This window comes from Pelophylax lessonae (assembly GCF_965119305.1).
Source record: "Pelophylax lessonae genome assembly, chromosome: 1".
Taxonomy (NCBI): domain Eukaryota; kingdom Metazoa; phylum Chordata; class Amphibia; order Anura; family Ranidae; genus Pelophylax; species Pelophylax lessonae.
Window position 1 is genome coordinate 82622798 of NC_138768.1, and position 23019 is coordinate 82645816.

The 23019-nt window shown below is 42.2% G+C and overlaps 1 protein-coding gene across 1 annotated transcript in view; it reads right to left on the minus strand.

The window, feature by feature from the left end:
* Nucleotides 1-21763, minus strand: part of C9 (complement C9) — a 56141-nt gene extending 34378 nt beyond the window's left edge. The window contains exons 1-5 of the mRNA XM_082264856.1: nucleotides 21609-21763; nucleotides 17003-17096; nucleotides 10600-10744; nucleotides 5947-6094; nucleotides 946-1084 (exon numbers count right to left, since the gene is read on the minus strand). Coding sequence (XP_082120982.1) covers nucleotides 946-1084; nucleotides 5947-6094; nucleotides 10600-10744; nucleotides 17003-17096; nucleotides 21609-21691 — 609 coding nt within the window. The 5' untranslated portion in view covers nucleotides 21692-21763. The remainder of the gene's footprint in view (nucleotides 1-945; nucleotides 1085-5946; nucleotides 6095-10599; nucleotides 10745-17002; nucleotides 17097-21608) is intronic.
* Between the last annotated feature and the right edge of the window lie 1256 nt (nucleotides 21764-23019).

Sequence of the window (23019 nt, forward strand, 5' to 3'; positions counted from 1 at the left end):
TCTTGTATTCAAAAAACTGTATGCGGGCTATCTTGTGCATCATCTTTAGAAGAGGCTTCTTTCTGGGACGATGGCTATGGAGACCAATTTGATGCAGTGTGCGGCGTATGGTCTGAGCACTGACAGGCTGACCCCCCACCCCCTCAACCTCTGCAGCAATTCTGGCAGCACTCATACGTTTATTTCCCAAAGACAACCTCTGGATATGACGCTGAGCATGTGCACTCAACTTCTTCGGTCGACCATGGTGAGGCCTGTTCTGAGTGGAACCTTTCCCGTTAAACTGCTGTATGGTCATGGCAACCATGCTGCAGCTCAGTTTCAGGGTCTTGGCAATCTTCTTGTAGCCTAGGCCATCTTTATGTAGAGCAACAATTCTTTTTTTCAGATCCTCAGATTTTTTGTGCCATGAGGTGCCATGTTGAACTTCCAGTGACCAGTATGAGAGAGTGAGAGTGATAACACCAAATTTAACACACCTGCTCCCCATTCACACCTGAGACCTTGTAACACTAACAAGTCACGTGACACTGGGGAGGGAAAATGGCTAATTGGGCCCAATTTGGACATTTTCACTTAGGGGTGTACTCACATTTGTTGGCAGCAGTTTAGACATGAATGGCTGTATGTTGAGTTATTTTGAGGGGGCAGCAAATTTACACTGTTATTATAGCTGTACACTCCCTACTTTACATTGTTGCAAAGTGTCATTTCTTCAGTGTTGTCACATGAAAAGATATAATAAAATATTTACAAAAATGTGAGGGGTGTACTCACTTTTGTAAGATACTGTATCTGTCACTTCAGGGTCCAAGGCAGGAAAGGAGTCTGCCCAATGACCAGGCGGGAAACAAACCTTGCAGATATAAACCATAGAAATTGTCACAAACTTAACATGGAGGGGGGGGGGGGGGTTATTATTAAATATGTACACCTTTTTCTTACCCGGTAATTCAAAGTTGCGACATTCCATGGAACGCGATAAAATGTTCTTGTGTTACCATCACGGACTCGATTACAGATTCCGTTAAAATGTTCATTGTCAAAAGGGTTTGCCCTTGTGTCTGTTCCAAGAATACTGATTCTGAAAAATAAAATATGAAATATAACATAGAATTGTCTTTTTTATAACACACTGTATAAACACAAAAAAAATTAGTAATGATGATCTACATCTAGAGTTCAGCGTAAATGAAACCTGGCCTGGCCTAAAACATTTAACCTAAGGTCCTACTGCTGAGTGTCAAAGTCCTGTAAGAAGGATGCAGGGGCTTGGCTTACCAGCACTGTGTGTGTTTATGGACACACACAGCCCAGCTCAAGAGCATGTATGCTTGGGTGCTCCCATAGTACCTGACTTGCTGAGGAGGCACCCTGAGGATGGGGGAGCAGACAGTGCCTGCGAGGAACTGCCATAGTGGAGGTAAGAGACCATTCTGTGCAATATTTTTGCACAGATCAGTTAAGTAAAACTTTGTTTTTTATTTGAAGAAAAAAAATACCCTTTATTATCACTTTAACAGATCTTCTGGCGGGATCAACAGGTAAAACAACTATGTTACATGAGCAATTCTGAGAAACAAAAAAACGCTGTGTTTTTGTTAGTGACAGACTGCATCACATGTGTAATTTTTTATTTTGCCCATAGATCCACTTCAATCTTAACTTAGGCAAACATCCAAGCCTAGTGTTCACAAAAAGAATATTGTGAAACAATATTGTGAAACTAGAGAATGCATACCATAGAAAGTCAACTCATCTCATGTAGCCACCCTTAAATGCTAAGTTCACTTTTAATAAAAAAAAAAAAAAAAAAAAAAAAAAAACGAAATACAAATCTTTGCAGATAAAAAAAAATGTGCACATATTACATATATTTGCAAATGAGCTGCTAAGTATTGCAACTGTGATTAGGGGATCGAGGGTGTAGTGCCAGGCTCCTGCAGATTCTTCCTCCAGCTCTATGCATAGGTGCCTAGGCACACCCTAATCACCCTGTTTGCATTAACATTATTGCTCTTTGTGCCAGTGGGCAGATGGATAAGATCTCCCACTGAGCAACTCGGCTTAAAGGAGAAGCGTGGAAGTTAGGGCTGCACGATTCTGGATAAAATGAGAATCACAATTTTGTTGCTTAGAATAAAGACCACGATTCTCTCCCAATTCTCAGCCTAACAGCATCTTTCACATTATACAAAAAAATTGGGCTAACTTTACTGTTTAGTTTTTTTTTTTTTTTTTTTTAAAATCATTGAAGTGTATTTTTTCCAAGAAAGAAAGACCGTTGCGCAAAATCGGTGTGACATAAAATATTTTTATTTTTTTATTCTCTAGGGTCTCTACTAAAAAAATATATATATAATGTTTGAGGGTTCTAAGACTTTTTTTATTAACCACTTAAGCCCCGGAGGATTTGGCTGCTAAACGACCAGGGGGTATTTTGCGATTCGGCACTGCGTGACTTTAACGGACAATTGCGCGGTCGTGCGACGCTGTACCTAAACGAATTTGGCGTCCTTTTTTTCCCACAAACAGAGCTTTCTTTTGGCGGTATTTGATCACCTGTGCGATTTTTTGATCACGCGCTATAAACAAAAAAAGAGCGTAAATTTTGCAAAAATAGCAATATTTTTCCCTTTTTTTTATATGAAATTCCCCCCAAAAAAAATGTAAAAATCAAAATTTTTTAACATTTTCGGCCAATTTGTTTTATGCTACCTATGTTTGGTAAAAAAAATCACAAAAAGCGTATTTTAATTGGTTTGCGCAAAAGTTATTGCGTTTACTAACTAAGGGAAAGATTTTTGTCATTTTTGTTGTTTTTTTTTTTTAACGCGTAATGGCGGCGATCTGCGATTTTTTTTGCAGTACTGCGACATTGCGGCGGACAGATCGGACCCTTGACTGACATTTTTGACACTTTTCGGGTTACCAGTGACATTTCTACAGTAATCAGTGCTATATATATGCACTGTTACTGTAAAAATACACTGGTAGTGAAGGGGTTAACTTTATTTGAGAGGGAGGGGCTGTGTGTGTCCCTAGGGGCGTGATTCTAACTGTGATTGGCTGTGGCTTCAGCTGTATGCAGAGTGATCAACGGATCTACATAGTAGATCCATATGATCATCTCTCATACAGAGGGGAGAATGACAGGCAGCTTGTTTACACAAGCTGCCTGACTTTCTCCCTCTTTCCCGCCGATCGCAGAGTGGCCGGCGGACATCGGGTCCGCCGGTCACACGCGCGGGGGGGTCCGTGACCATGCGGGAGCGGGAGCGCGCCTCCGGCGGCGCGCGCTCGCTCCCTAGACCCTCACAAGCTAGTGACGTAGCCCTACGTCACTTTGCCTGTGAGGGGCTGACTGCCGCCGTAGATAGTCGTGCGGCGGTCGGCAAGTGGTTATTACTGATTTTAACTTAGCAACAAGTGTCAGAAAAAGACTTTGTTTTTAAGTAATTAAACTGACCTCATTTGCAGACCGAAGTTCATCCTTTTGATCTAAACGAACCAAATGATACAATGTTTCTTTTTATCTCTCAGTTCTGAGCAATGTTGATAAACATTTGTTATTTATTTTGTATTTTGTTTTTCTACAGCTCTGAGCAGACACCTGCTCTGCACTTGTTAAATGAATCGTGGAAATGCTGGATTAGGGTCAGGAGGGGGGTTGAATCGAGATCGTGATTTTTTTAATGATTATTCGTGCAGCTCATATATATATATATACAGTATCTCACAAAAGTGATTACACCCCTCACATTTTTGTAAATATTTTATTATATCTTTTCATGTGACAACACTGAAGAAATGACAATTTGCTACAATGTAAAGTAGTGAGTGTACAGCTTGTATAACAGTGTAAATTTGCTGTGCCCTCAAAATAACTCAACACACATTAACACACAGCCATTAATGTCTAAACTGCTGGCAACAAAAGTGAGTACACCCCTAAGTCAGCATACCCAAATTGGGCCCAAAGTGTCAACATTTTGTGTGGCCACCATTATTTTCCAGCACTGCTTTAACCCTCTTGGGCATGGAGTTCTCCAGAGCTTCACAGGTTGCCACTGGAGTCCTCTTCCACTCCTCCATGACAACATCACAGAGCTGGTGGATGTTAGAGACATTGTGCTCCTCCACCTTCCATTTGAAGATGCCCCACAGATGTCCAATAGGGTTTAGGTCTGGAGACATTCTTGGCAAGTCCATCACCTTTACAACCCTCAGCTTCTTTAGCAAGGCAGTGGTCGTCTTAAAGGTGTGTTTGGGGTTATTATGTTGGAATACTGCCCTGCTGCCCAGTCTCCGAAGGGAGGGGATCATGCTCTGCTTCAGTATGTCACAGTACATGTTGGCATTCATGGCCCCTCAGTGATCTGTAGCTTCCAAGTGCCAGCAGCACTCATGCAGCCCCAGACCATGATACCTCCACCACCATGCTTGACTGTAGGCAAGACACACTTGTCTTTGTATTCCTCCCCTGGTTGCTGGCACACACGCTTGACACCATCTGAACCAAATAAGTTTATCTTGGTCTCATCAGACCACAGGACATGGTTCCAGTAATCCATGTCCTTAGTCTGCTTGTCTTCAGCAAACTGTATCATCTTTAGAAGAGGCTTCCTTTTGGGACGATGGCCATGTAGACCAATTTGATGTAGTGTTTGGTGTATGGTCTGAGCACTGACAGGCTGACCCCTCAACCTCTGCAGCAATTCTGGCAGCACTCATACGTTTATTTCCCAAAGACAACCTCTGGATATGATGCTGAGCATGTGCACTCAACTTCTTTGGTGGACCATGGCGAGGTCTGTTCTGAGTGGAACCTGTCCTGTTAAACTGCTGTATGGTCTTGGCAACCGTGCTGCAGCTCAGTTTTAGGGTCTTGGCAATCTTCTTATAGCCTAGGCCATCTTTATGTAGAGCAACAATTCTTTTTTCAGATCCTCAGATTTTTTTTGCCATGAGGTGCCATGTTGAACTTCCAGTGACCAGTATGAGAGAGTGAGAGTGATAACATCAAATTTCACACACCCGCTCCCCATTCACACCTGAGACCTTGTAACACTAACGAGTCACATGACACCGGGAGGGAAAATGGCTAATTGGGCCCAATTTGGACATTTTCACTTAGGGGTGTACTCATTTTTGTTGCCAGCGTTTTAGACATTAATAGCTGTGTGTTGAGTTATTTTGAGGGGACAGCAAATTTACACTGTTATTGTCACATGAAAAGATATAATAAAATATTTACAAAAATGTGATGGGTGTACTCACTTTTGTGAGATACTGTGTATATATATATATATATATATATATATATATATATACACACACACACACACACACACACATACATGCATGTGTGTTTGAGCTTTAGTATGTACACTCTAATGCAATAGACTGCACACACCTATGGCTTCATGTTAGGATCGAGGAGGATGGAGGAAGTGTCAATGGACTACGAGTGCAGTGATTACCACACTTATGTTCCATTGAGAACTACAAGTCCGCCTGCCATGGTTGAAAACAGAACTTGTAGTTCATTCATTCAAAGATCTCAGTAAATGATTGATGTGGCTGTGCAAGTAGAGCCCCACACGGCCACTCAGATTTCAAAAAGTGACAGCTGCTGCAGTGGAGAAGAACACCCATATGCTGTTACAGGGGGCAATTTTTGGGTGGGGGGCTGATTTGCACCATGTTACACACTAAATACGGTCTAGAAGGTGGAGTTAGCCTTTAACCCTGGGTTGTTAAAAGTTGTCCCCCAGGTGGCTCAGTAGCCTAACAACTCCATCCCAGGGTCTGGTCTTTGGTGCATGGTGGAGCAGAAAAATAAAGTGGGTGCCAGTCACTTTAGTCTTTTTAAAATTTATTGCTGAACTCAATAACAGGTGAGAGAATTTAGGGGTGCAGGTCCATCGTGATACTATTACAAACCCATTTCCTGCTGTTCTGCCTGGCTCAGACAATTCAAGATTATCACCACGACAGACGGGTCTTGGGTCTCTGTCTTCACACTCTTCATCAGAGAAATCTCCACAGTCATTGTCAACGTTACACTTCAGCCTGTCCTTTATACATCTACCTGTACATATCAACAAGAGAGAAAAATTACATTATAATGAATTTTACCAATTTTTTTAAAAGGCAATGCATGGATTCCAATATTTTGTGATGGGTATACAAATATGCAATCTAATAGCCGTTTTAGCAAAATGATTGAACACAGAAAGACGACCTATGAACATTTCTGCCATTACAATTTGTTCCCATTCACTCAACCATATCTGTTGAGATAACCAAAATACAAACTCTTCATAGAATTGAAAGGAGATTGTAAAGGAGGAGCCAAACTTGACAAGGTACAATTGAAAAAGAGGCTGTGCATATTAGCTGGTCGCCAACAACAATTTCAGTAACTTTGTGTGAGATTCTGTCAGGCTAGGAACATATTACACTTCAGAGTCACACACATTAAGTGGGACTGCATATCATCTTTATGTGGTGGTCTATTCCTACCTGCCTTGACACACACCTAAAAAGTTATTTTGAGAAAGCACAGAGCGCAAGCTTAACTCCACCAGCTTGTCTTGGGCCAACACACTGTATCTTTAACTGTATTCCACTGATAGGCACAGAGGGAAGCCACCATACTTTATATTGCAAGGCCTTTCACATCATGGTTTTTAGGCTTGACCTCTAAAAAGAGTCTGTACCACAGCGGGTTTCAAAATAGAGACAGGGGGCGGGAAGTATTAAGCTGCCCCTCACCACTAGAACCGTCATCACCAGCCACCACCACTGCTTTCTCTGCCAGCTGGCTGCTTCTACTTCTTGTTACACTTTTCTCACACTATAAAGCTTGGTTTACACTTGAGCATCTCAACAGTTGCATCTTGAGCAGTCACTGCAGCTTATTCATTTCAATGGGCTGTCATGCCTCCAGAAAACGCAGGGAAAAGGTCGCCGCTCTATTTTTTAAATTGCAGCCCGCACAGAAACTGCAAGTGCAGTGCGGTTCCTAGTGCGGTAAGCCGCTTCTGTGATTTCCAGCAAATGTGGGTGCCATTAGGATTAATGGCACCTGCACACATCTCCTGCCATTTTTCTGTGGGGGTGGTTGTGGCAACAGGAACAGGTGCAGACCCGCAGTCAGAACTAGGGATTGACCGATTATCGGCAATGCCGATATATCGGGGGCCGATATGCATTTTCCCTGATATATATTGGAATCAGCCCCTGAGGTTACCGATATTGCCGATATTTCGGAAAGTGCATGTACCAGAGTGATGCCTGCAGCTAGAGGCATCACCCCGATACCGGCGTCCATAGCCGACGGTCGGCTGTCTTGTGATGACAACCGATGTGGATGAGAAACCGCACGGCTGTCGCCACCTTCCACGGCTCGCCCAGGTCTCCCGTCTCACTGGGAGACCCGGGCATCCTACCTGCAAGGCCGCCGAAGATAAGACCCGATTAAAGCCGCATTCGGCTCTGATCAGATCTCCATGTAAAAAACCCAGGAGTGATGTCATGACATCACTTCCGGGTACTCGCCAGTGTTCCCTGAAAAAAACCTACCCGTGAGAAATGCCTACCTTCGTCACTTCCGGTGCACCTACTTCAGCAGAGGGTATGAAATGTTCACGGTAGTGTGTTATACACCGCATCACCACATTAAAATATCTCCGCTGCAATATGAGTCATCTCCGCTCCTACCCCTGTCACTTCCCTCATCTCGGCTACTAAATGTAAAAGCGGATCACGGAGCCGACATCTCCGTCATTTACATTTCATACACCTGCTGCCGCTTTTACATTTAGTAGCAAAGATCAGGGAAGTGACAGGGATAGGAGCGGAGATGATTCATATTGCAGCCGAGCTGTTTTAATGTAACCGTCGCTGTGTATCGTTACACACACTACCGTGAACAATCCATACCCTCCGTGCATGCGCACTTGTAAATTCCTCAGCTGTTCAATGACGTATCCGGGGCTTTGAGCATGCGCACTGCTACGCTGCTCAGATGTTCCTGACAGGAAGTGACAAGGGTAGGCATTTCTCACGGGGTAGGTTATTCTCACGGAACACCGGAAAATTAAAATAAAATGTGAGCGTTCAAAACAGCAAACTTGGCGTTTTGAATGCTTTTAAGTGCAGAGGAGGGGTTTGGGGTCTTTTAGACCCCCAGATCCCTCCACCAGAGTACCTGTGAAAAAAAAAAAAAAAACATTTTTAAATGTCCAAAATATCAGCCAATATTGGCTGATACCGATATCCGATGACCAAAATATCGGTATCGGCACTAAAAAAACTATATCGGTCGATCACTTTCAGAACCACCCTCACAAGTGTGAACCAAGCCTAAAGGTAAATTGATTGCTTAGACTTTTCCTTCTTACGGCCAGGTCTTCGTAGATTTGCAGTGGTCTGATACTCCTTCCATTTCAATATTATCGCTTGCACAGTGTTCCTTGGGATGTTTAGAGCTTGGGAAATCTTTTAGTACCCAAATCCGGCTTTAAACTTCTCCACAACAGTATCTCGGACCTGCCTGGTGTGTTCCTTGTTCTTCATGATGCTCTCTGTGCTTTAAACTGACCTCTGAGACTATCACAGTGCAGGTGCATTTATACGGAGACTTGATTACACACAGGTGGATTCTATTTATCATCATTAGTCATTTAGGTCAACATTGGATCATTCAGAGATCCTCACTGAACTTCTGGAGACAGTTTGCTGCACTGAAAGTAAAGGGGCTGAATAATTTTGCACGCCCAATTTTTCAGTTTTTTATTTGTTAACAAAGTTTGAAATATCCAATCCAATAAATTTCGTTCCACTTCATGATTGTGTCCCACTTGTTGTTGATTCTTCACAAAAAATTACAGTTTTATATCTTTATGTTTGAAGCCTGAAATGTGGCAAAAGGTCGCAAAGTTCAAGGGGGCTGAATACTTTCACAAGGCACTGTATGTGATAGATTTATGGACTTTTTAGTGCTTTTATTTTTTTTACTATTAATGGCAGCGAGCAGCGATTTTTAGGGGGACTGCGACATTGCAGCAGACAGATCTGACACTTTTTGGGGACCAGTGACACCATTACAGTGATCAGTGCTAAAAAGTGTGCTCCCAGGGAGGGATTTCTAACTGTGGGGGGGAATGGATGCACTAGAGGAAAATGGAGATCCGTGTTTCTGCTTAGCAGAAACATAAGATCTCCATTTTCCTCTGTGACAGAATGGCAATCTGCCTTGTTTACATAGGCAGACCAACGTTCTGTCTCTCCTCGGAACGATTGATGGGTCCCGGCATCCATTGCAGCCACCGGTCCCACTGATTGGCCCCCGCTGTGTCCAATTGATTTGCAAAATAGATAAAAATCATGATGTAGTGCACCCCTTTAGAAGCTACTTGGGAACACAATTCTATTTCCCCCTTGGAGCACACTCACAACGAGGCACACAGCATTTTCTTAGTTCTCCTTCTGACTCAATGAAACAATCTAGGGGTTCTTTTTTGTTTTTTTTTGGGACCAATGAACTGGGATCGGGAGGGGGGGAGCGTGGGATACCAGAAAACTGTAGAACTGGACAACATGAGGATGCCTTAGCTTCCTGGCTGCACCATACTGAGATGAAAGTCCCACAGGATCTCTATACTGTTAGCGACTAGTACTCCATTCAGAGTTTAAAAGCTACACACAGTCACTGACTCCTCAGTAAAAGGGTTGCTTACTCACTTAGCTACAGGATCATTGGTTTACTCCTGCCGATATCCACCAGGCTCTTCCTAGTGAGGGAGATGTAGACTCACACCACCATAGGACAGCTGGACACCACCAACTGCCTCCTGGTTCTCTCCAGTGGGCTCCTTCAGACCCAAATTGATCCTTGGACTTAAGCATGCAAACAGGCTCCCCAACTAAGCTTAGTTGGGACCTCGGTGTCTTCTGACAGATCCTTCCAGAATTCTGCCCCATGGGCAGAGCCCTTGCACAGGCGTATCCTCCAGCTAGACTGAACCCAGGAACACTGCCCCTCCTGCTCAGGTCTTACCCTATTTAAGAGCTTACTCCCCACCTTCTGGGCACACCTCCACAGAGGTTAGCTGGAGTTCCATAAATATGCAGGCTGCTTGCTCTGTTTTTCCTCTAACTACACTTTTTAAATCCTCTAGAAGTCAGAGCAGCAGCTTGTGAAACATTGTTGTGAAACATTGAGCAATCCTAATTAGTCAAACTTTGATTACAAGGGAGCCAAACGTAATGTACCTAGCAGCCTGCTCTACACAAGGAGGGTGCTACAATGAGTTCATTCATTTTCAAAAAAATTCAAATAAATGAATAGATTTGGAACAAGTAGGTGGCAATTCCTTCTTATTCAGGGTCAATGAGTCAGATGGTAGTGAAGGATCAGCAAGAAAGGCGAGCAACTAGTATTTTTAGGGGAAGAAGTCAGGAATGGCAGCCTTCTCTTTAACAACGTTGTTGAAAATGCAGAACGTATGTGTAATAGGTATAATCGATAAAAGGGCACTATTATTTTATTTTCAATTAGTCACAGTCTGACACGCTTGCATCATTTACCATTTTCACACTGGAAATCATTTCCGCAGTCGATTACTCTCTCCAAGCAACGTTTATCCGATCTACACCGCTGGACTTCTCCTAAATTGCTCACACAAGGTTTGCCACCAAACTGGCCAAACTTCTCAACACTCCGAGAGCGATACTAAAAAGAAAGAAACTTCAGTGAGCAAGTTCAGGTTTTCTTAGTCAGTCAAACACATGACAGTCAGTCATTTACTTTCAATACTGATCAGTGGTTGGCTGCCACTTCTTACCTGGAAGTTAAGGTTGTGCTTACTATTGGCGGTATGTATGACCCTTTTTTATTAACTGCTAGAAAAGAATCTTTAACAGATATTCTTATGAAGGAGGTACAGGGACTGCTGTTGCTGACCTCCTGAAGAAAATACTAGTAGCCTGGCAGCATCTGACTTCAAGCAGAAATAAGCAAGTAAAAAATAGCAAGGTGGCAGGCTCTTTTGTGGAGATAATAAACACAGCTGACAGCGATGATGCTGTATGGCTCAGGGAACATGAACTAAGGATAGAGTGTCCATGGTATAGGTATCCCCACAGTATTTCCATGAGACAAATCTATGTACCTCTTTTCAACTGGTACAAAAATCTGTCACGGGCACAAAATTTGTAGTGCAGAGGTAAAACACAATTCTAAAGAGTGCTTATGACCAGTGGCGTAGTGTGGGCTGTCAGCACCCAGGGCAAGCAAGTAATTTGTGTCCCCAAACCCATGGACTTTTAGATACTGTATCCCCACCCTTCTCAAACCCCCAGATACCCCCCTGATTACACCCCCCAGATACCCCCACCCTAATCACACCCCCCAAATAACCCCCCACTCTGATCACACTCCCCAAATACCTCCACCCTGATCACACCTACCCGATACCTCCACCATTATCACACCCCCTGATACCCCCCACTCTTATCACACCCCCTGATACCCACCACTCTTATCACACCCCCTGATACCCACCACTCTTATTACACCCCCTGATACCCACCACTCTTATCACCCCCCAGATACCCCCCCCCCTCTTCGGGCACTCTGATTTAACCCCCAGATTCCTGCCCTCTGATCACACCCCCATATCCCACCAGATTCCTCCACTCTGATCACACCCCCAGATTCCCTCCACCCTGATCAGACCCCCAGATCTCCCCATCCCTCAACTATGATCACACCTTTAGATTCCCCCCATCCCTCCACTCTGATCACACCTCCAAATACCCCACCAGATCCCTCCACTGTGATCACACCTCTAGATCCCCCATTCCTCCACTCTGATCACACCCCCAGATCACCATCTTTCATCTCTAATCACAACTCCAGATCCCTCCACTCTGATCACACCTCCAGATACACCACCAGATCCCTCCAATCTGATCACCCCCCCCCCCCAGATACCCCATCACACACACAATCCCCCCACATCTTACCGATCCTGCAGCACCAGGAACAAGAGGGTTATCTATGTCCCGTGCAGGCAGAAAAATATCTCCAGCAGGATTTCTGGTGGTGGTGGTGGAAGCTGCAGCAATTATGGATCCTCCTCCACTGCCACCTGCTGGGTGGACAGGTATTTTAAAAATCCAAATCCCCAGCAAGTGGATTTACAGCCCCCTCCAATGCTGCCACCCTAAGGTGGCTGCCTGTGCTGCCTTATGGTGGCGCCAGCTCTGTCTGCTCCCTGATAAATGTTGCGCCCGGGTAAACCACTTTGGCTCCCTCCCCCCCCACGCTACGCCACTGCCTATGACACCCTTTATGAATTCTATGGATATTGTATTTAATCCATATGTTAACTGTCTGTACAAAGACCTAGCCCATTATGCCCAGTGAAGGGAACACATCAGCTAAAGGCTGGTTATTGCTATAATTTGACAGTGATCATCTGATAAATCAGTGTTGCCTATACATTGTTTTCTATGGCCTCATTCACACAAGGACATATCAATGCATATTACACTGTCTAAAATGTAAACAGAAGGAACAGTGATACTACCCATACAGCTCACCAATAAACGAGCTTCCGGGTGCACGATCCACAGCCGTTTAACTGAGTACATATGTAGAAAGATGATCTGCACACCGGTAGTTGCTCTTAAAAAATCTTCTTCTTTATACAGGAGCCACAGAACACAACTGCTAATAAGATCAGTTGATGCGTTTCAGCCTATAAGGCCTTAGTCATAACTAACAATTTTTTTAAGAGCAACTACCGGTGTGCGGATAATTTTTTTACATATCACGCTGTTTGCATTTGGGGATGTGCATTCTCACCCGCACAGATGTCAAATTAGGGGCAGCAGCTGTGTCTGTGCAGCTGCTGTGTCCCAATAGATATCAATGAGACTGACTGCAAGTGGATGCATGGAACACCTGTACAGGTAATTGGGGCCCTCTTACAGGGTATGCATTGATATTCCCCATGTGAATGAGGCCTAAAAATACAAATTAGTTTATGTACTAAATGCAAATAGACTATGCACTTTGCAAGTACAGTTGCTGCAGAGCTTAGTAAATGAGGTGAGGCTTCACATTATTAATATTATTATTATAGGTACGTATATAGCACCATCAATTTACACAGCACATTACATATGTATTGTACATTCATCAGTGTCTGCCCTCAAGGAGCTTACAATATAAGATCCCTAATTCACATTCTTACATACACATACTACTTTACAAAAAATACCATATTACACACAAGGAAAATTTTAAAAATACAGCATTTTTGCTTGCACGTGATTCGATGATGGAAGTTAGCAGAGTTTCCGCCTCATTTACTAAGCTATGGAGCAACTGCACTTGCAAAGTGCACAGCTTGTTTGCCTTTAGTAAATCAACCCCTTATCTCTGATTGTGCTGTTGACAAAAAAACAAAGCTAAAGCCTTTTATCCTTTGTTATTTCAGTCTTAACAAAAATATCTCCCTATGCAAGAGTTCATCCAAAGGATAAGTAAACTAATCTCCTGCTTCGTAGTCAGTGACCACCAAAGAACCTCCAAGCAGCCAATAAAAAAATATTTATTTTGCTACAGGTTTAATTTGGTCAGCTGATATGCAAAAATAAATTTTAGTTTGTTTTTAAACCACCCAAAAGGGGAAGCTCTGCTTATTTGCCTCCTCCCCCCTCCGCTGCCACATTTGGCACATTTCGGGGAGGGAGCGGGTACCTGGTTTGGACAGATCCGACTGCCGGTTTCCCTTAGTGGAGATGGCGGCAGCAGCACCCAACAGCCGATTGATTCGTAGAAGGTAAGTGTCCTAATATTTTTTTGTATTTGTATTGCTGACTTTTATTTTTTTCTGAAGGAGCCTGGAGCTACTCTTTAAGTTGCATTACTTTTTTGACATACTGTGTAAAATAAAGTCATAAACCATAACAAAGTCAAGTTTAATGAATAAAGCAAAGCAAAGAACAATACTTTGGATTATATAATAATGAAATCTGTCCACTGAGATATGAATTCTGATTGGATGCTGTAGGTTACAATATTTGTACACATTATGTTTTGTCTTATTTTTCTTGTCTTATTATTCTTGACTTAAAGTCAATAAATCTAGTGTCAGCGATTAAATGGTCAGAAAGTAGCAGCATGCAATTAGTGTATATATACAAACACCAAAAGTGCATATTAAAAGGAAAAATGCAGCGCTATAAATAGAACATTAACAAATTATATCAGTATAAAGAGTGGAAATGTTTTTTTTTTATTATAAAAAGTGTTTAGCTGAAATAATCAAGTGATCAACCGCTTGCCAACCGCCGCACGACTATTTACTGCGGCAGTCAGCCCCGTACAGGCAAAGTGACGTAGGACTACGTCGCTAGCCTGTGAGCCTCTAGGGGGCGAGCGCGTGCCGCCGGACGTGCGCTCCTACCCCCGCTCGTTCCCTAAGAAGTCCGCGCGTGTGACCGGCGGACCCGATGTCCGCTGGCCACTCGCGATCTCCCCGTGGAGAGGGAGAAAGGCAGGCGGCTGATGTAAACAAAGCCGCCTGTCATTCTCCCTGGTGTAACAGCAGAGATCATACGGTCTTGCTATGTAGGATCGTATGTCTCTGTGCTTACATCACTAGCCACACCCCTTTACAGTTAGAAGCATGCCCCTAGGGACACACTTAACCCCTGCATCACCAAAAAAGTTAACCCCTTCCCTGCCAGTGTCATTTTTACAGTAACAGTGCATATGTATAACACTGATTACTGTAGTAATGTCACTGGTAACCCCAAAAGTGTCAAAAATGTCAGTCAAGGGTACGATCTGTCCGCTGCAATGTTGCAGTCCCGCAAAAAAAAAAAAATCGCAGATCGCCGCCATTACTCGTTAAAAAAAAACACCAAAAATGACAAAAATCTTTCCCTTAGTTAGTAAACTCAATAACTTTTGCGCAAACCAATCAAAATGCGCTTATTGCAATTTTTTTTACCAAACATATGTAGCAGAAAACAAATTGGCGTAAAATGTTAAAAAATTTTGATTTTTACATTTTTTTTTGGGGAATTTCAAGTAAAAAAATTTGAAAAATATTGTTATTTTTTTCAAAATTGTTGCTGTTTTTTTGTTTATAGCGCAAAAAGTAAAAATCCCACAGGTGATCAAATACCACCAAAAGAAAGCTCTGTTTGTGGGAAAAGAAGGACATCAATTTAATTTGGATACAGCTTCGCACGACCGCGCAATTGTCCGTTAAATTCACGCAGTGCCGAATGGCAAAATAGGGCCTGGTCAGGAAGGGGGTAAAATCTTCCGGGGCTTAAGTGGTTTTAAACCACAAAACTAAGAAAAAATGTCCTTGTGTGCAATAAGCAATCCAGTTGTGGATGATCAACAATCTCTAAAAATCACTCTCAGTGTCTTGCCATCACCAAATAATCAAAGTGCAAACTCACTGGAACCACTTGCTGTCTATATTAAAGGACAGTAAAAGTGCATTCATTAATCACTAGTCTTCCTTTCAGAGGTGCATGTAATAATATAGGAATATGGTTAATCCTTCAATCTCAATGATGAGGTCAATGGGGGGAACTGCTTTGTCTTATGACTTTAATGCACTTTATATGGACTGCTTGACCCAACCATTGTACACTCAAGGTCCAACCGTCATTCCTTATGTTTGATTATTTAGTGGTGGCAATACAGTGAGAGTAATCTTTGGAGATTGTTGACTGTTTACTGCACACAAGAAAATGTTTTCTTAGTTTGTGGTTTATTCGCTTGATTATTTCAGTTAAATACTGTTTATAATTTTTTTTTTCATTCTTGATACCTATTTAAAGTCAGTCATTGGGTATCTAAAATGTTATTTCTCAATTTGGCTGTTGCTTTATGTTCCTCCACAGAAGCTTATTAAAATCAATTAATATTTTAATGAATTAAGTAAAATTAATTCAAACTAACTAATTAAAATAAATTACCTTTTAAGATGAAGTAAACTTCCATCCTTAAGTTTTACCTATAGGTAACGCTATATTAAGGCTTACCTATAGGTAGTGTAAATATCTCCTAAACATTCACCGTTTGTGAGATATTTACTGTCCTAGCAGCCACATGTGCTCTGAGGAATGGCCGCCTGCGTAGTTTCTTCAGAGCAGCATGTCATGACCGGCGGGTCCTGCACGGAGGGATGTTATCGCGGCTCCGGCCAGTAACAGACCTGGACCTGCGAATCCGGAATTTAGACCAGATATAAATATATCCTGCCTCCAGCAATGACATTGCATTGCTGGAACGCTTTGTTTTCAGGTAAGTTTAACATAATGGCCTAGTATGCGATGCATACTAGCACATTGTGACTTTGCCTTGCAAGTAAGGAAGAAAAAAAATGCGGTTTACAACCACTTTTAGCACAACTCTGGATTCCAGAACAATTTACTTTAAAGATATACTCTATTACAAGTTATAGTTATGCAACTATTATAGGTATGGTTAGACTAGTTATATTTGATTACTTTGCTTTTCTCTTGAGCCCAGGTTGTTCTGGTTGCTGTGAGCCACCCCCCCCCCCCCCACACCTATGACTTGACAGTGAAAGGAGAAGCAGCACAGTGATTAGCTTATCTCTCTGTCACTCTGCTCTCTCCTCCTATCAGCCCATGAACTGAATGACCGATCCTGCTTCTCACACTCCAGCCCTGCTGTACAGAGACTGCAAGAGGCTGACACCAGGTCATATTCAGTTACTTACACTGCATGAATTAAAATAAAGTTAACTATGTATAATTAATTTTAGAGCAGCATTAATATGTGTCTTTTATATCTGCCTAGAGCTTATCTTTAAATTGACTCACTTGTAGGACGTTACACTATTTTTATATATTTCATAGTGTTTATCATTTTATTTAATTGAAAAACAATTATGCATACAGAAGTAACAATAAAGTAAGTTACCCTTTGGCTTGTACACGGGTCACACTCAGTCCATTTGCCCCAGGAGCTCAGCTGGCAGTCTACCGGTGGTGGAGCATTCGTTTCTCTTGATGACCTACAGTAAGAGACTTATCAATATTCTTTCTATATCAACATACACATAAGGGAGTATTACATTGACATGAATGCATCCATATTTTCTTATTACTTATGCAAACCTGATGTGTCTCTTAGCAGTTCTGGCGATTGATAAGCCAGTTTCCCATGGCCAGGGGCCTGCTCTATATCAGGAGCATGAGGGTTACCTCTTCCTTGTTGCTGGGGAACCCATCACATTTTTGCTGAATCCTAAACACTCTGCCTGACACCCCGAGGGCCACAGGAATAGACACCAGTACACCGGCCTTCTCTGTATACCAAACATTGCAAAGATATGTAGACATCGTCCCAGGCATCATACTAATGCCAGCTTGTACATAAATAGAACGTCCAGTCAGTAAGCCAATTTTTCTGCTTTCTTTACTGAATGGTAAAAAGGCATTACAAGGTCCAACTAAAGATTAAACATCTCAGCATTCACATCTCTTCAATTGAGTCAAATTATCCTGCAATGGGGTATATGGCCATCGGCAATTTAAGTCTCTGTCCTTAGCCATGCACTGCGCTCATAGGTTCTCTTCCCACTACCTGCCGGCACTCTCTAGAATTCTACTCTTTCCATACAAAAACCCCTTGGCAGCTCCACCCCCAGTATATGTATACAGTAAATATATATATATATATATATATATATATATATATATATATATATATAGATATATAAATATATATATTAGGGATCGACCGATTAATCGGTATCGGCCCCGGAACTGGCCGATATTACCGATATTTTCGTGACATCATTCTGCCTTCTTAAGCCGCCTCCCTCGCCTTGGACAGCCTCATCTGGAGTCGGTACTAGTCTTGTGGGAGTGTTTCACAGCTATACATCCACCCACAGCAGTCCAGTGCCAGCCAGCCACCCACAACCACAGGTCCTGTTCCAGCCAGCCACAGGCACTGTACCAGCGAGCCAGCCAGCCACCCACAGGCCCTGTACCAGCCAGCCACAGGCACTGTACCAGCCAGCCACCCACAGGCCCTGTACCAGCCAGCCACAGGCACTGTACCAGCCAGCCACAGGCACTGTACCAGCCACCCACAGGCCCTGTACCAGCCAGCCACAGTCCCTGTACCAGCCAGCCACAGGCACTGTACCAGCCAGCCACCCACAGGCCCTGTACCAGCCAACCACAGGCACTGTACCAGCCAGCCACCCACAGGCCCTGTACCAGCCAGCCACAGGCACTGTACCAGCCACCCACAGGTCCTGTACCAGCCAGCCACCCACAGCCCCTGTGCCAGCCACCCACCCACTCACCACAGGGTGCCAGCCAGCCACCCACCACAGGGTGCCAGACAGCCAGCCACCCACCACAGGGTGCCAGCAAGCCAGCCATTAAACATTAAACAAAAATTAACATGTTCAGTACCAGATTTGTGTCAAAACTTGTCTTTATTTTTCAAAACTTTAAATGTACAAAATTTTGGCCCATACCAATACATTATGACCAAAATATTGGTATCGGTATCAGCCCTGAAAAAAACATATTGGTCTATCCCTAATTTTATATATATATATATATATATATATATATATATATACTGTATATATATATACACACACAATATTTATAAATTAATAAAAGGTAAGCCTCATTCTGGATAATGTTTGGATGGGATTGCTGCAACTAAATCCTGAATACTGGATTTAAAACACTATTAAAAAAAAAAAAAAAAAAGCATGCAATCCCAGACTATGCCAGTTTTGAGGAAACGCGTTGGGTTGAGTTAGTGTGTGACATCATTATGCACAAGCTGGTCAAATGGTCCAGCGGCCATGCTTTCTAACATTCTTAATGCTGGATACATGTAAGCACATTTTATTTATAATAAACAAAAAGATTATTCTAACTGTATTAATCTATGTAGCTTCTCCTTTCTTATGTCTAATATGCCTGGCTATTGTGTGGACGTAGAGTAATAAAACAGATATACATTCTAGCAGTTGGGACACTGTAGCTCTATCTTACTGACGAGGTCATTTAGCTAAGTGGATGCCTGTTGGTTAAAGCTTCCCCTATCCAGGAGATTTGTTAAACACTGTTTGATCCCTATAATCTAAGACGGGGTAGGGAATCTATGGCTCGCGAGCCAGACGTGGCTCTTTTGATATCTGCATTTGGCTCGCAGACAAATAGGGTCTCCTGCTATGAGTATGCGCTGAGGCCACACTGGTTGCTAGAATGCCGCTTGGCGTCTAGAAACCAGTGATGTCACCTGACGTCAGAGTCATCACGTGACAATGGGAGAGTGAGGGCAATGGTCAAAATTTACTCCACCCACCACTGGCCACCTTCCTCTTCTCCAGGCGGCAGCGCGGGTTCAGCGTAGAGGCGAGGGAGGTCCTGAAGCCACAGGTCAGTCAGTCAGACTCGTCAGTGTAAATATTTTGCGTTCTGTGCTTCCCCTGTCTCAAGTAATTGCAAATTCTCTTTCAGAAAGAGTATTTGCAATTACTAAGTTGAGACAGGGAAGCACAGAAAGAAAAAAATTATAGGCTAACCCGCACCTTCTTTTTTATCTTTTATTCACAGTTTACAGAGGCTCCCAATACCCTTACTGAAGAAGTGCTGCAGGCCTGCAGCCGTATATACAGTGGAAATTTTTAATAACATTTCCCCAGACAGTGACATTTTGGCACATATTGGCTACACATCCACTTTCTGTTTGCGCTAAGGTTATTTCTTCTTTCCATTGTCGTGCCCTGAAAATCGCACTAGTGTGAACAGGGGAAGTCAACTTTAATATTTCAGCTCCTTTAACCACTTCAGCCCTGGAAGGCTTAATGACCAGGCCATATTTTGCAATTCGTCACTGCATTACTTACTTGAATAAAGGTTCCCGACCCCTGAAATATAGCGTATGGCTTTCACGGAATTACATTTGAAAATATGTGGTGTTCGTGGCTCTCTCAGCCAAAAAGGTTCCTGATCTAAGATCTCCCTTGTCTGGTAAAAGGGGCCAATATTAATACACTTTGGAATAGCACCATATTTGCCCTGGAGCAATTTTTATACGTTTGTAGCCCTGAGCATTTTGGAAGCACTTGAACATATTATGACTGATTATTATGAATTCACCAATTATCCACTTTTTTTTTTACTACTGTATGTGGTTATCTACGTTTCACATTTATGAATTATAGCTGTACACATGAATGTATGAGATGCATTTATATGCTATTGTGTATATTTAATTGTTTTACGGCACATGTTTTATATATATATATATATATATATATATAATACAGTATCAGTATAAAAATAACTAATTGTGGTGCCCCAATACATACACCATACAGCCCACCCAAACAACAATATAAAGGAAAAGTAGTGGTGAAGAAAAAATTACTTTTGGGTTTAAACAAGCATTTTTTGTGTATTATTTCTTTGTAGTCAATGTGGCTTGGGTGTGGCATGGGTTTTCCTATATACTTGGTTCTTCAAATTGTCCCTCTGTCTTATTAAGCCCTGTACACACAGGCCACATGCTGACTGTGTCTGGGGGGGGGGGGGGGGGGAAGCTAGCAGTGTGTATCGGGCTCTATTTCAAAATGCTAATGGGATGGAAAAAAGAACAATAGTAACAGAATGTAAACATGTAGGATAAGCACAATAACCCAACAAATGGACAAACTATGGGTTTCTACACATAGCATGCAAAAACAGCTCAAAATAATTCAGAGAAAAGATGAAAGCAGCTTAGAAAGAAAAACAAAGCATCCCAAATGCCTCTTCAGTGCAAAATGAAAGCATGCTGAATTTGCCTATCTACACAAGTCTTAAGGATACTCAAAGACATTAGACTACAGGGCTGACCTTACCATACTAATATACCGGCAAGGTTGGTCCTACTGGACCAAAACAAGAGGAGAATGGCACAGGTAGCCACTGCCAGCTCTTTTCTCAGGGGATAAATTTGTAACCTGAGCCAAATGTAATTTTTGGCACAGTAGGCAGGTGCCTATATGCAGTAGAGCCAAAAGGGTAGATTTCCTGTTTTATACATTTTTTCCTCATCAGTAGGAATTACCATTTCAAGTAAGGTTGTTTACATATAATCTCAATATTGTAAATGGGTTAGAAACAAGGAAATACCATGTTTTAGATATGAGGTCCTAGCATGATATGTGGTGTGCCTACAGGCTGCAGTGATGAAAATCTGGCCCTGCTTATTAATGTTCCCTGGACGTAAGAGTAATAAGGCTTAAAATGATCATATTAAGCAACTATCATCTCTATGGAATGTTTAAATTAATAACTTTAAACCTTTAAATCTTTATCTGCTGCTAGTCTCCTGTGGAAGAGATTTTCAGTCACATAGGTATTGCCCACATAAAATATGCAAAATGATGTACAAAATTTACCCTAGCAAAGGAAACTGTTCATTTCCTGCAATTTCTTTAAAAAAAAAAAAAAACAAAACATAGAAATAATGAAGAAGGGGTTAAAATGAAACGGCTCACCTTACATTCCCTGATACCAAAGCTGGCCATTGTAATGTACAGAGCACAGAGATGAGTCCCAGTAGAGGAAGAGGTGCTGCCATGGTGGTTAGGAAGAGTATAGTGGGGACAAGCTGAAGAATTTGGCTTTATATCTGTTTGCTGTAGGGATTGTTACTCAATACCAGAAAGATAAACAAAGAGTTGGATGTCATGAGGGCCCTGTCAATGGTATTTCCACATCTGTGAAATCTGTAAATCGGATTTACTTCTAGTCAGTGAAACAATGCAATGGCATAAGTGGCAGTGGGCCAAAAAGAACTGATTGTCCTTGCAGTGAGCTGTATTAGACACAGTTCTACTTTCTTATGGATGAAGGAAGTACTAAGCACTCATTCGTATATATGAGGGCTCACATCATAAGCTCTCAACATATACCACTTATTATCATATGTTGCTTCTTCCATTTCCCCAATTCCCTGTGGCAAGCATGTACACTTTCTGCACCATCCCACAATGCAATGCTTAGTGACAGAGATGCCTACTAGCTGGCTCACTTGATGTGGGGTGGGGAGGGTTCAAGCACACTGAACTTGTGACAATGATTTCACCAGACGGGAAGTGAGGAAAAATCACCAGCATCAACACTGATAAAAATAAGTTCACCTTCAAACAACCCCCTATGCAATTCTATATCCAATGAACAGCATATACCATAGCACCCCCGATTGGAAACAGTGAAGGCCTTTCCATTACGGATGCAGCTGTTGGGGGTGCTCTAAAGAAAAAGTGCCAGCCTCATTCCTCTTCATCCTACCCCTCACAGGATGGGCTGAATTCCACAATTCCACATTCTGGGCCATTCAAACCGCATATGTGTGCTGTGCACTCTCTACCTACCCCTGCTTGCTTAGTAATGGCCGTTCAAACTTCACATGCGCACAGCGCATGGTCTCCTTTTCTAGCTGAGCTCAGAGAGGACCCCAAGAGCTGCATCTATAGACCTTCTCCATTTCCAACAAGAGGAGCTATGGTAGGTACTATTCATTGGCTATATATATATATATATATATATATATATATATACATATATATATATATATATATATTCACTGCCACCTACCTCACTTTTGTAGTTGATGCCACCTGATTTTACTATTATACATACAGGCTTGCAATGTTAGATCTTTTCTGAGACCAAATCCTGTATCAAAATTCAACATCTTTCCACTGAACACATAAATGACCCTGTTCCTGCCATTGTTTACGATGCATATGCCTACTTCAAACGAACATGTTCCAAAGGATATTCATTATTCATATATATATATATATATATATATATATATATATATATATAATATATATATATATATATATAGTATCTCACAAAAGTGAGTACACCCCTCACATTTTTGTCAATATTTTATTA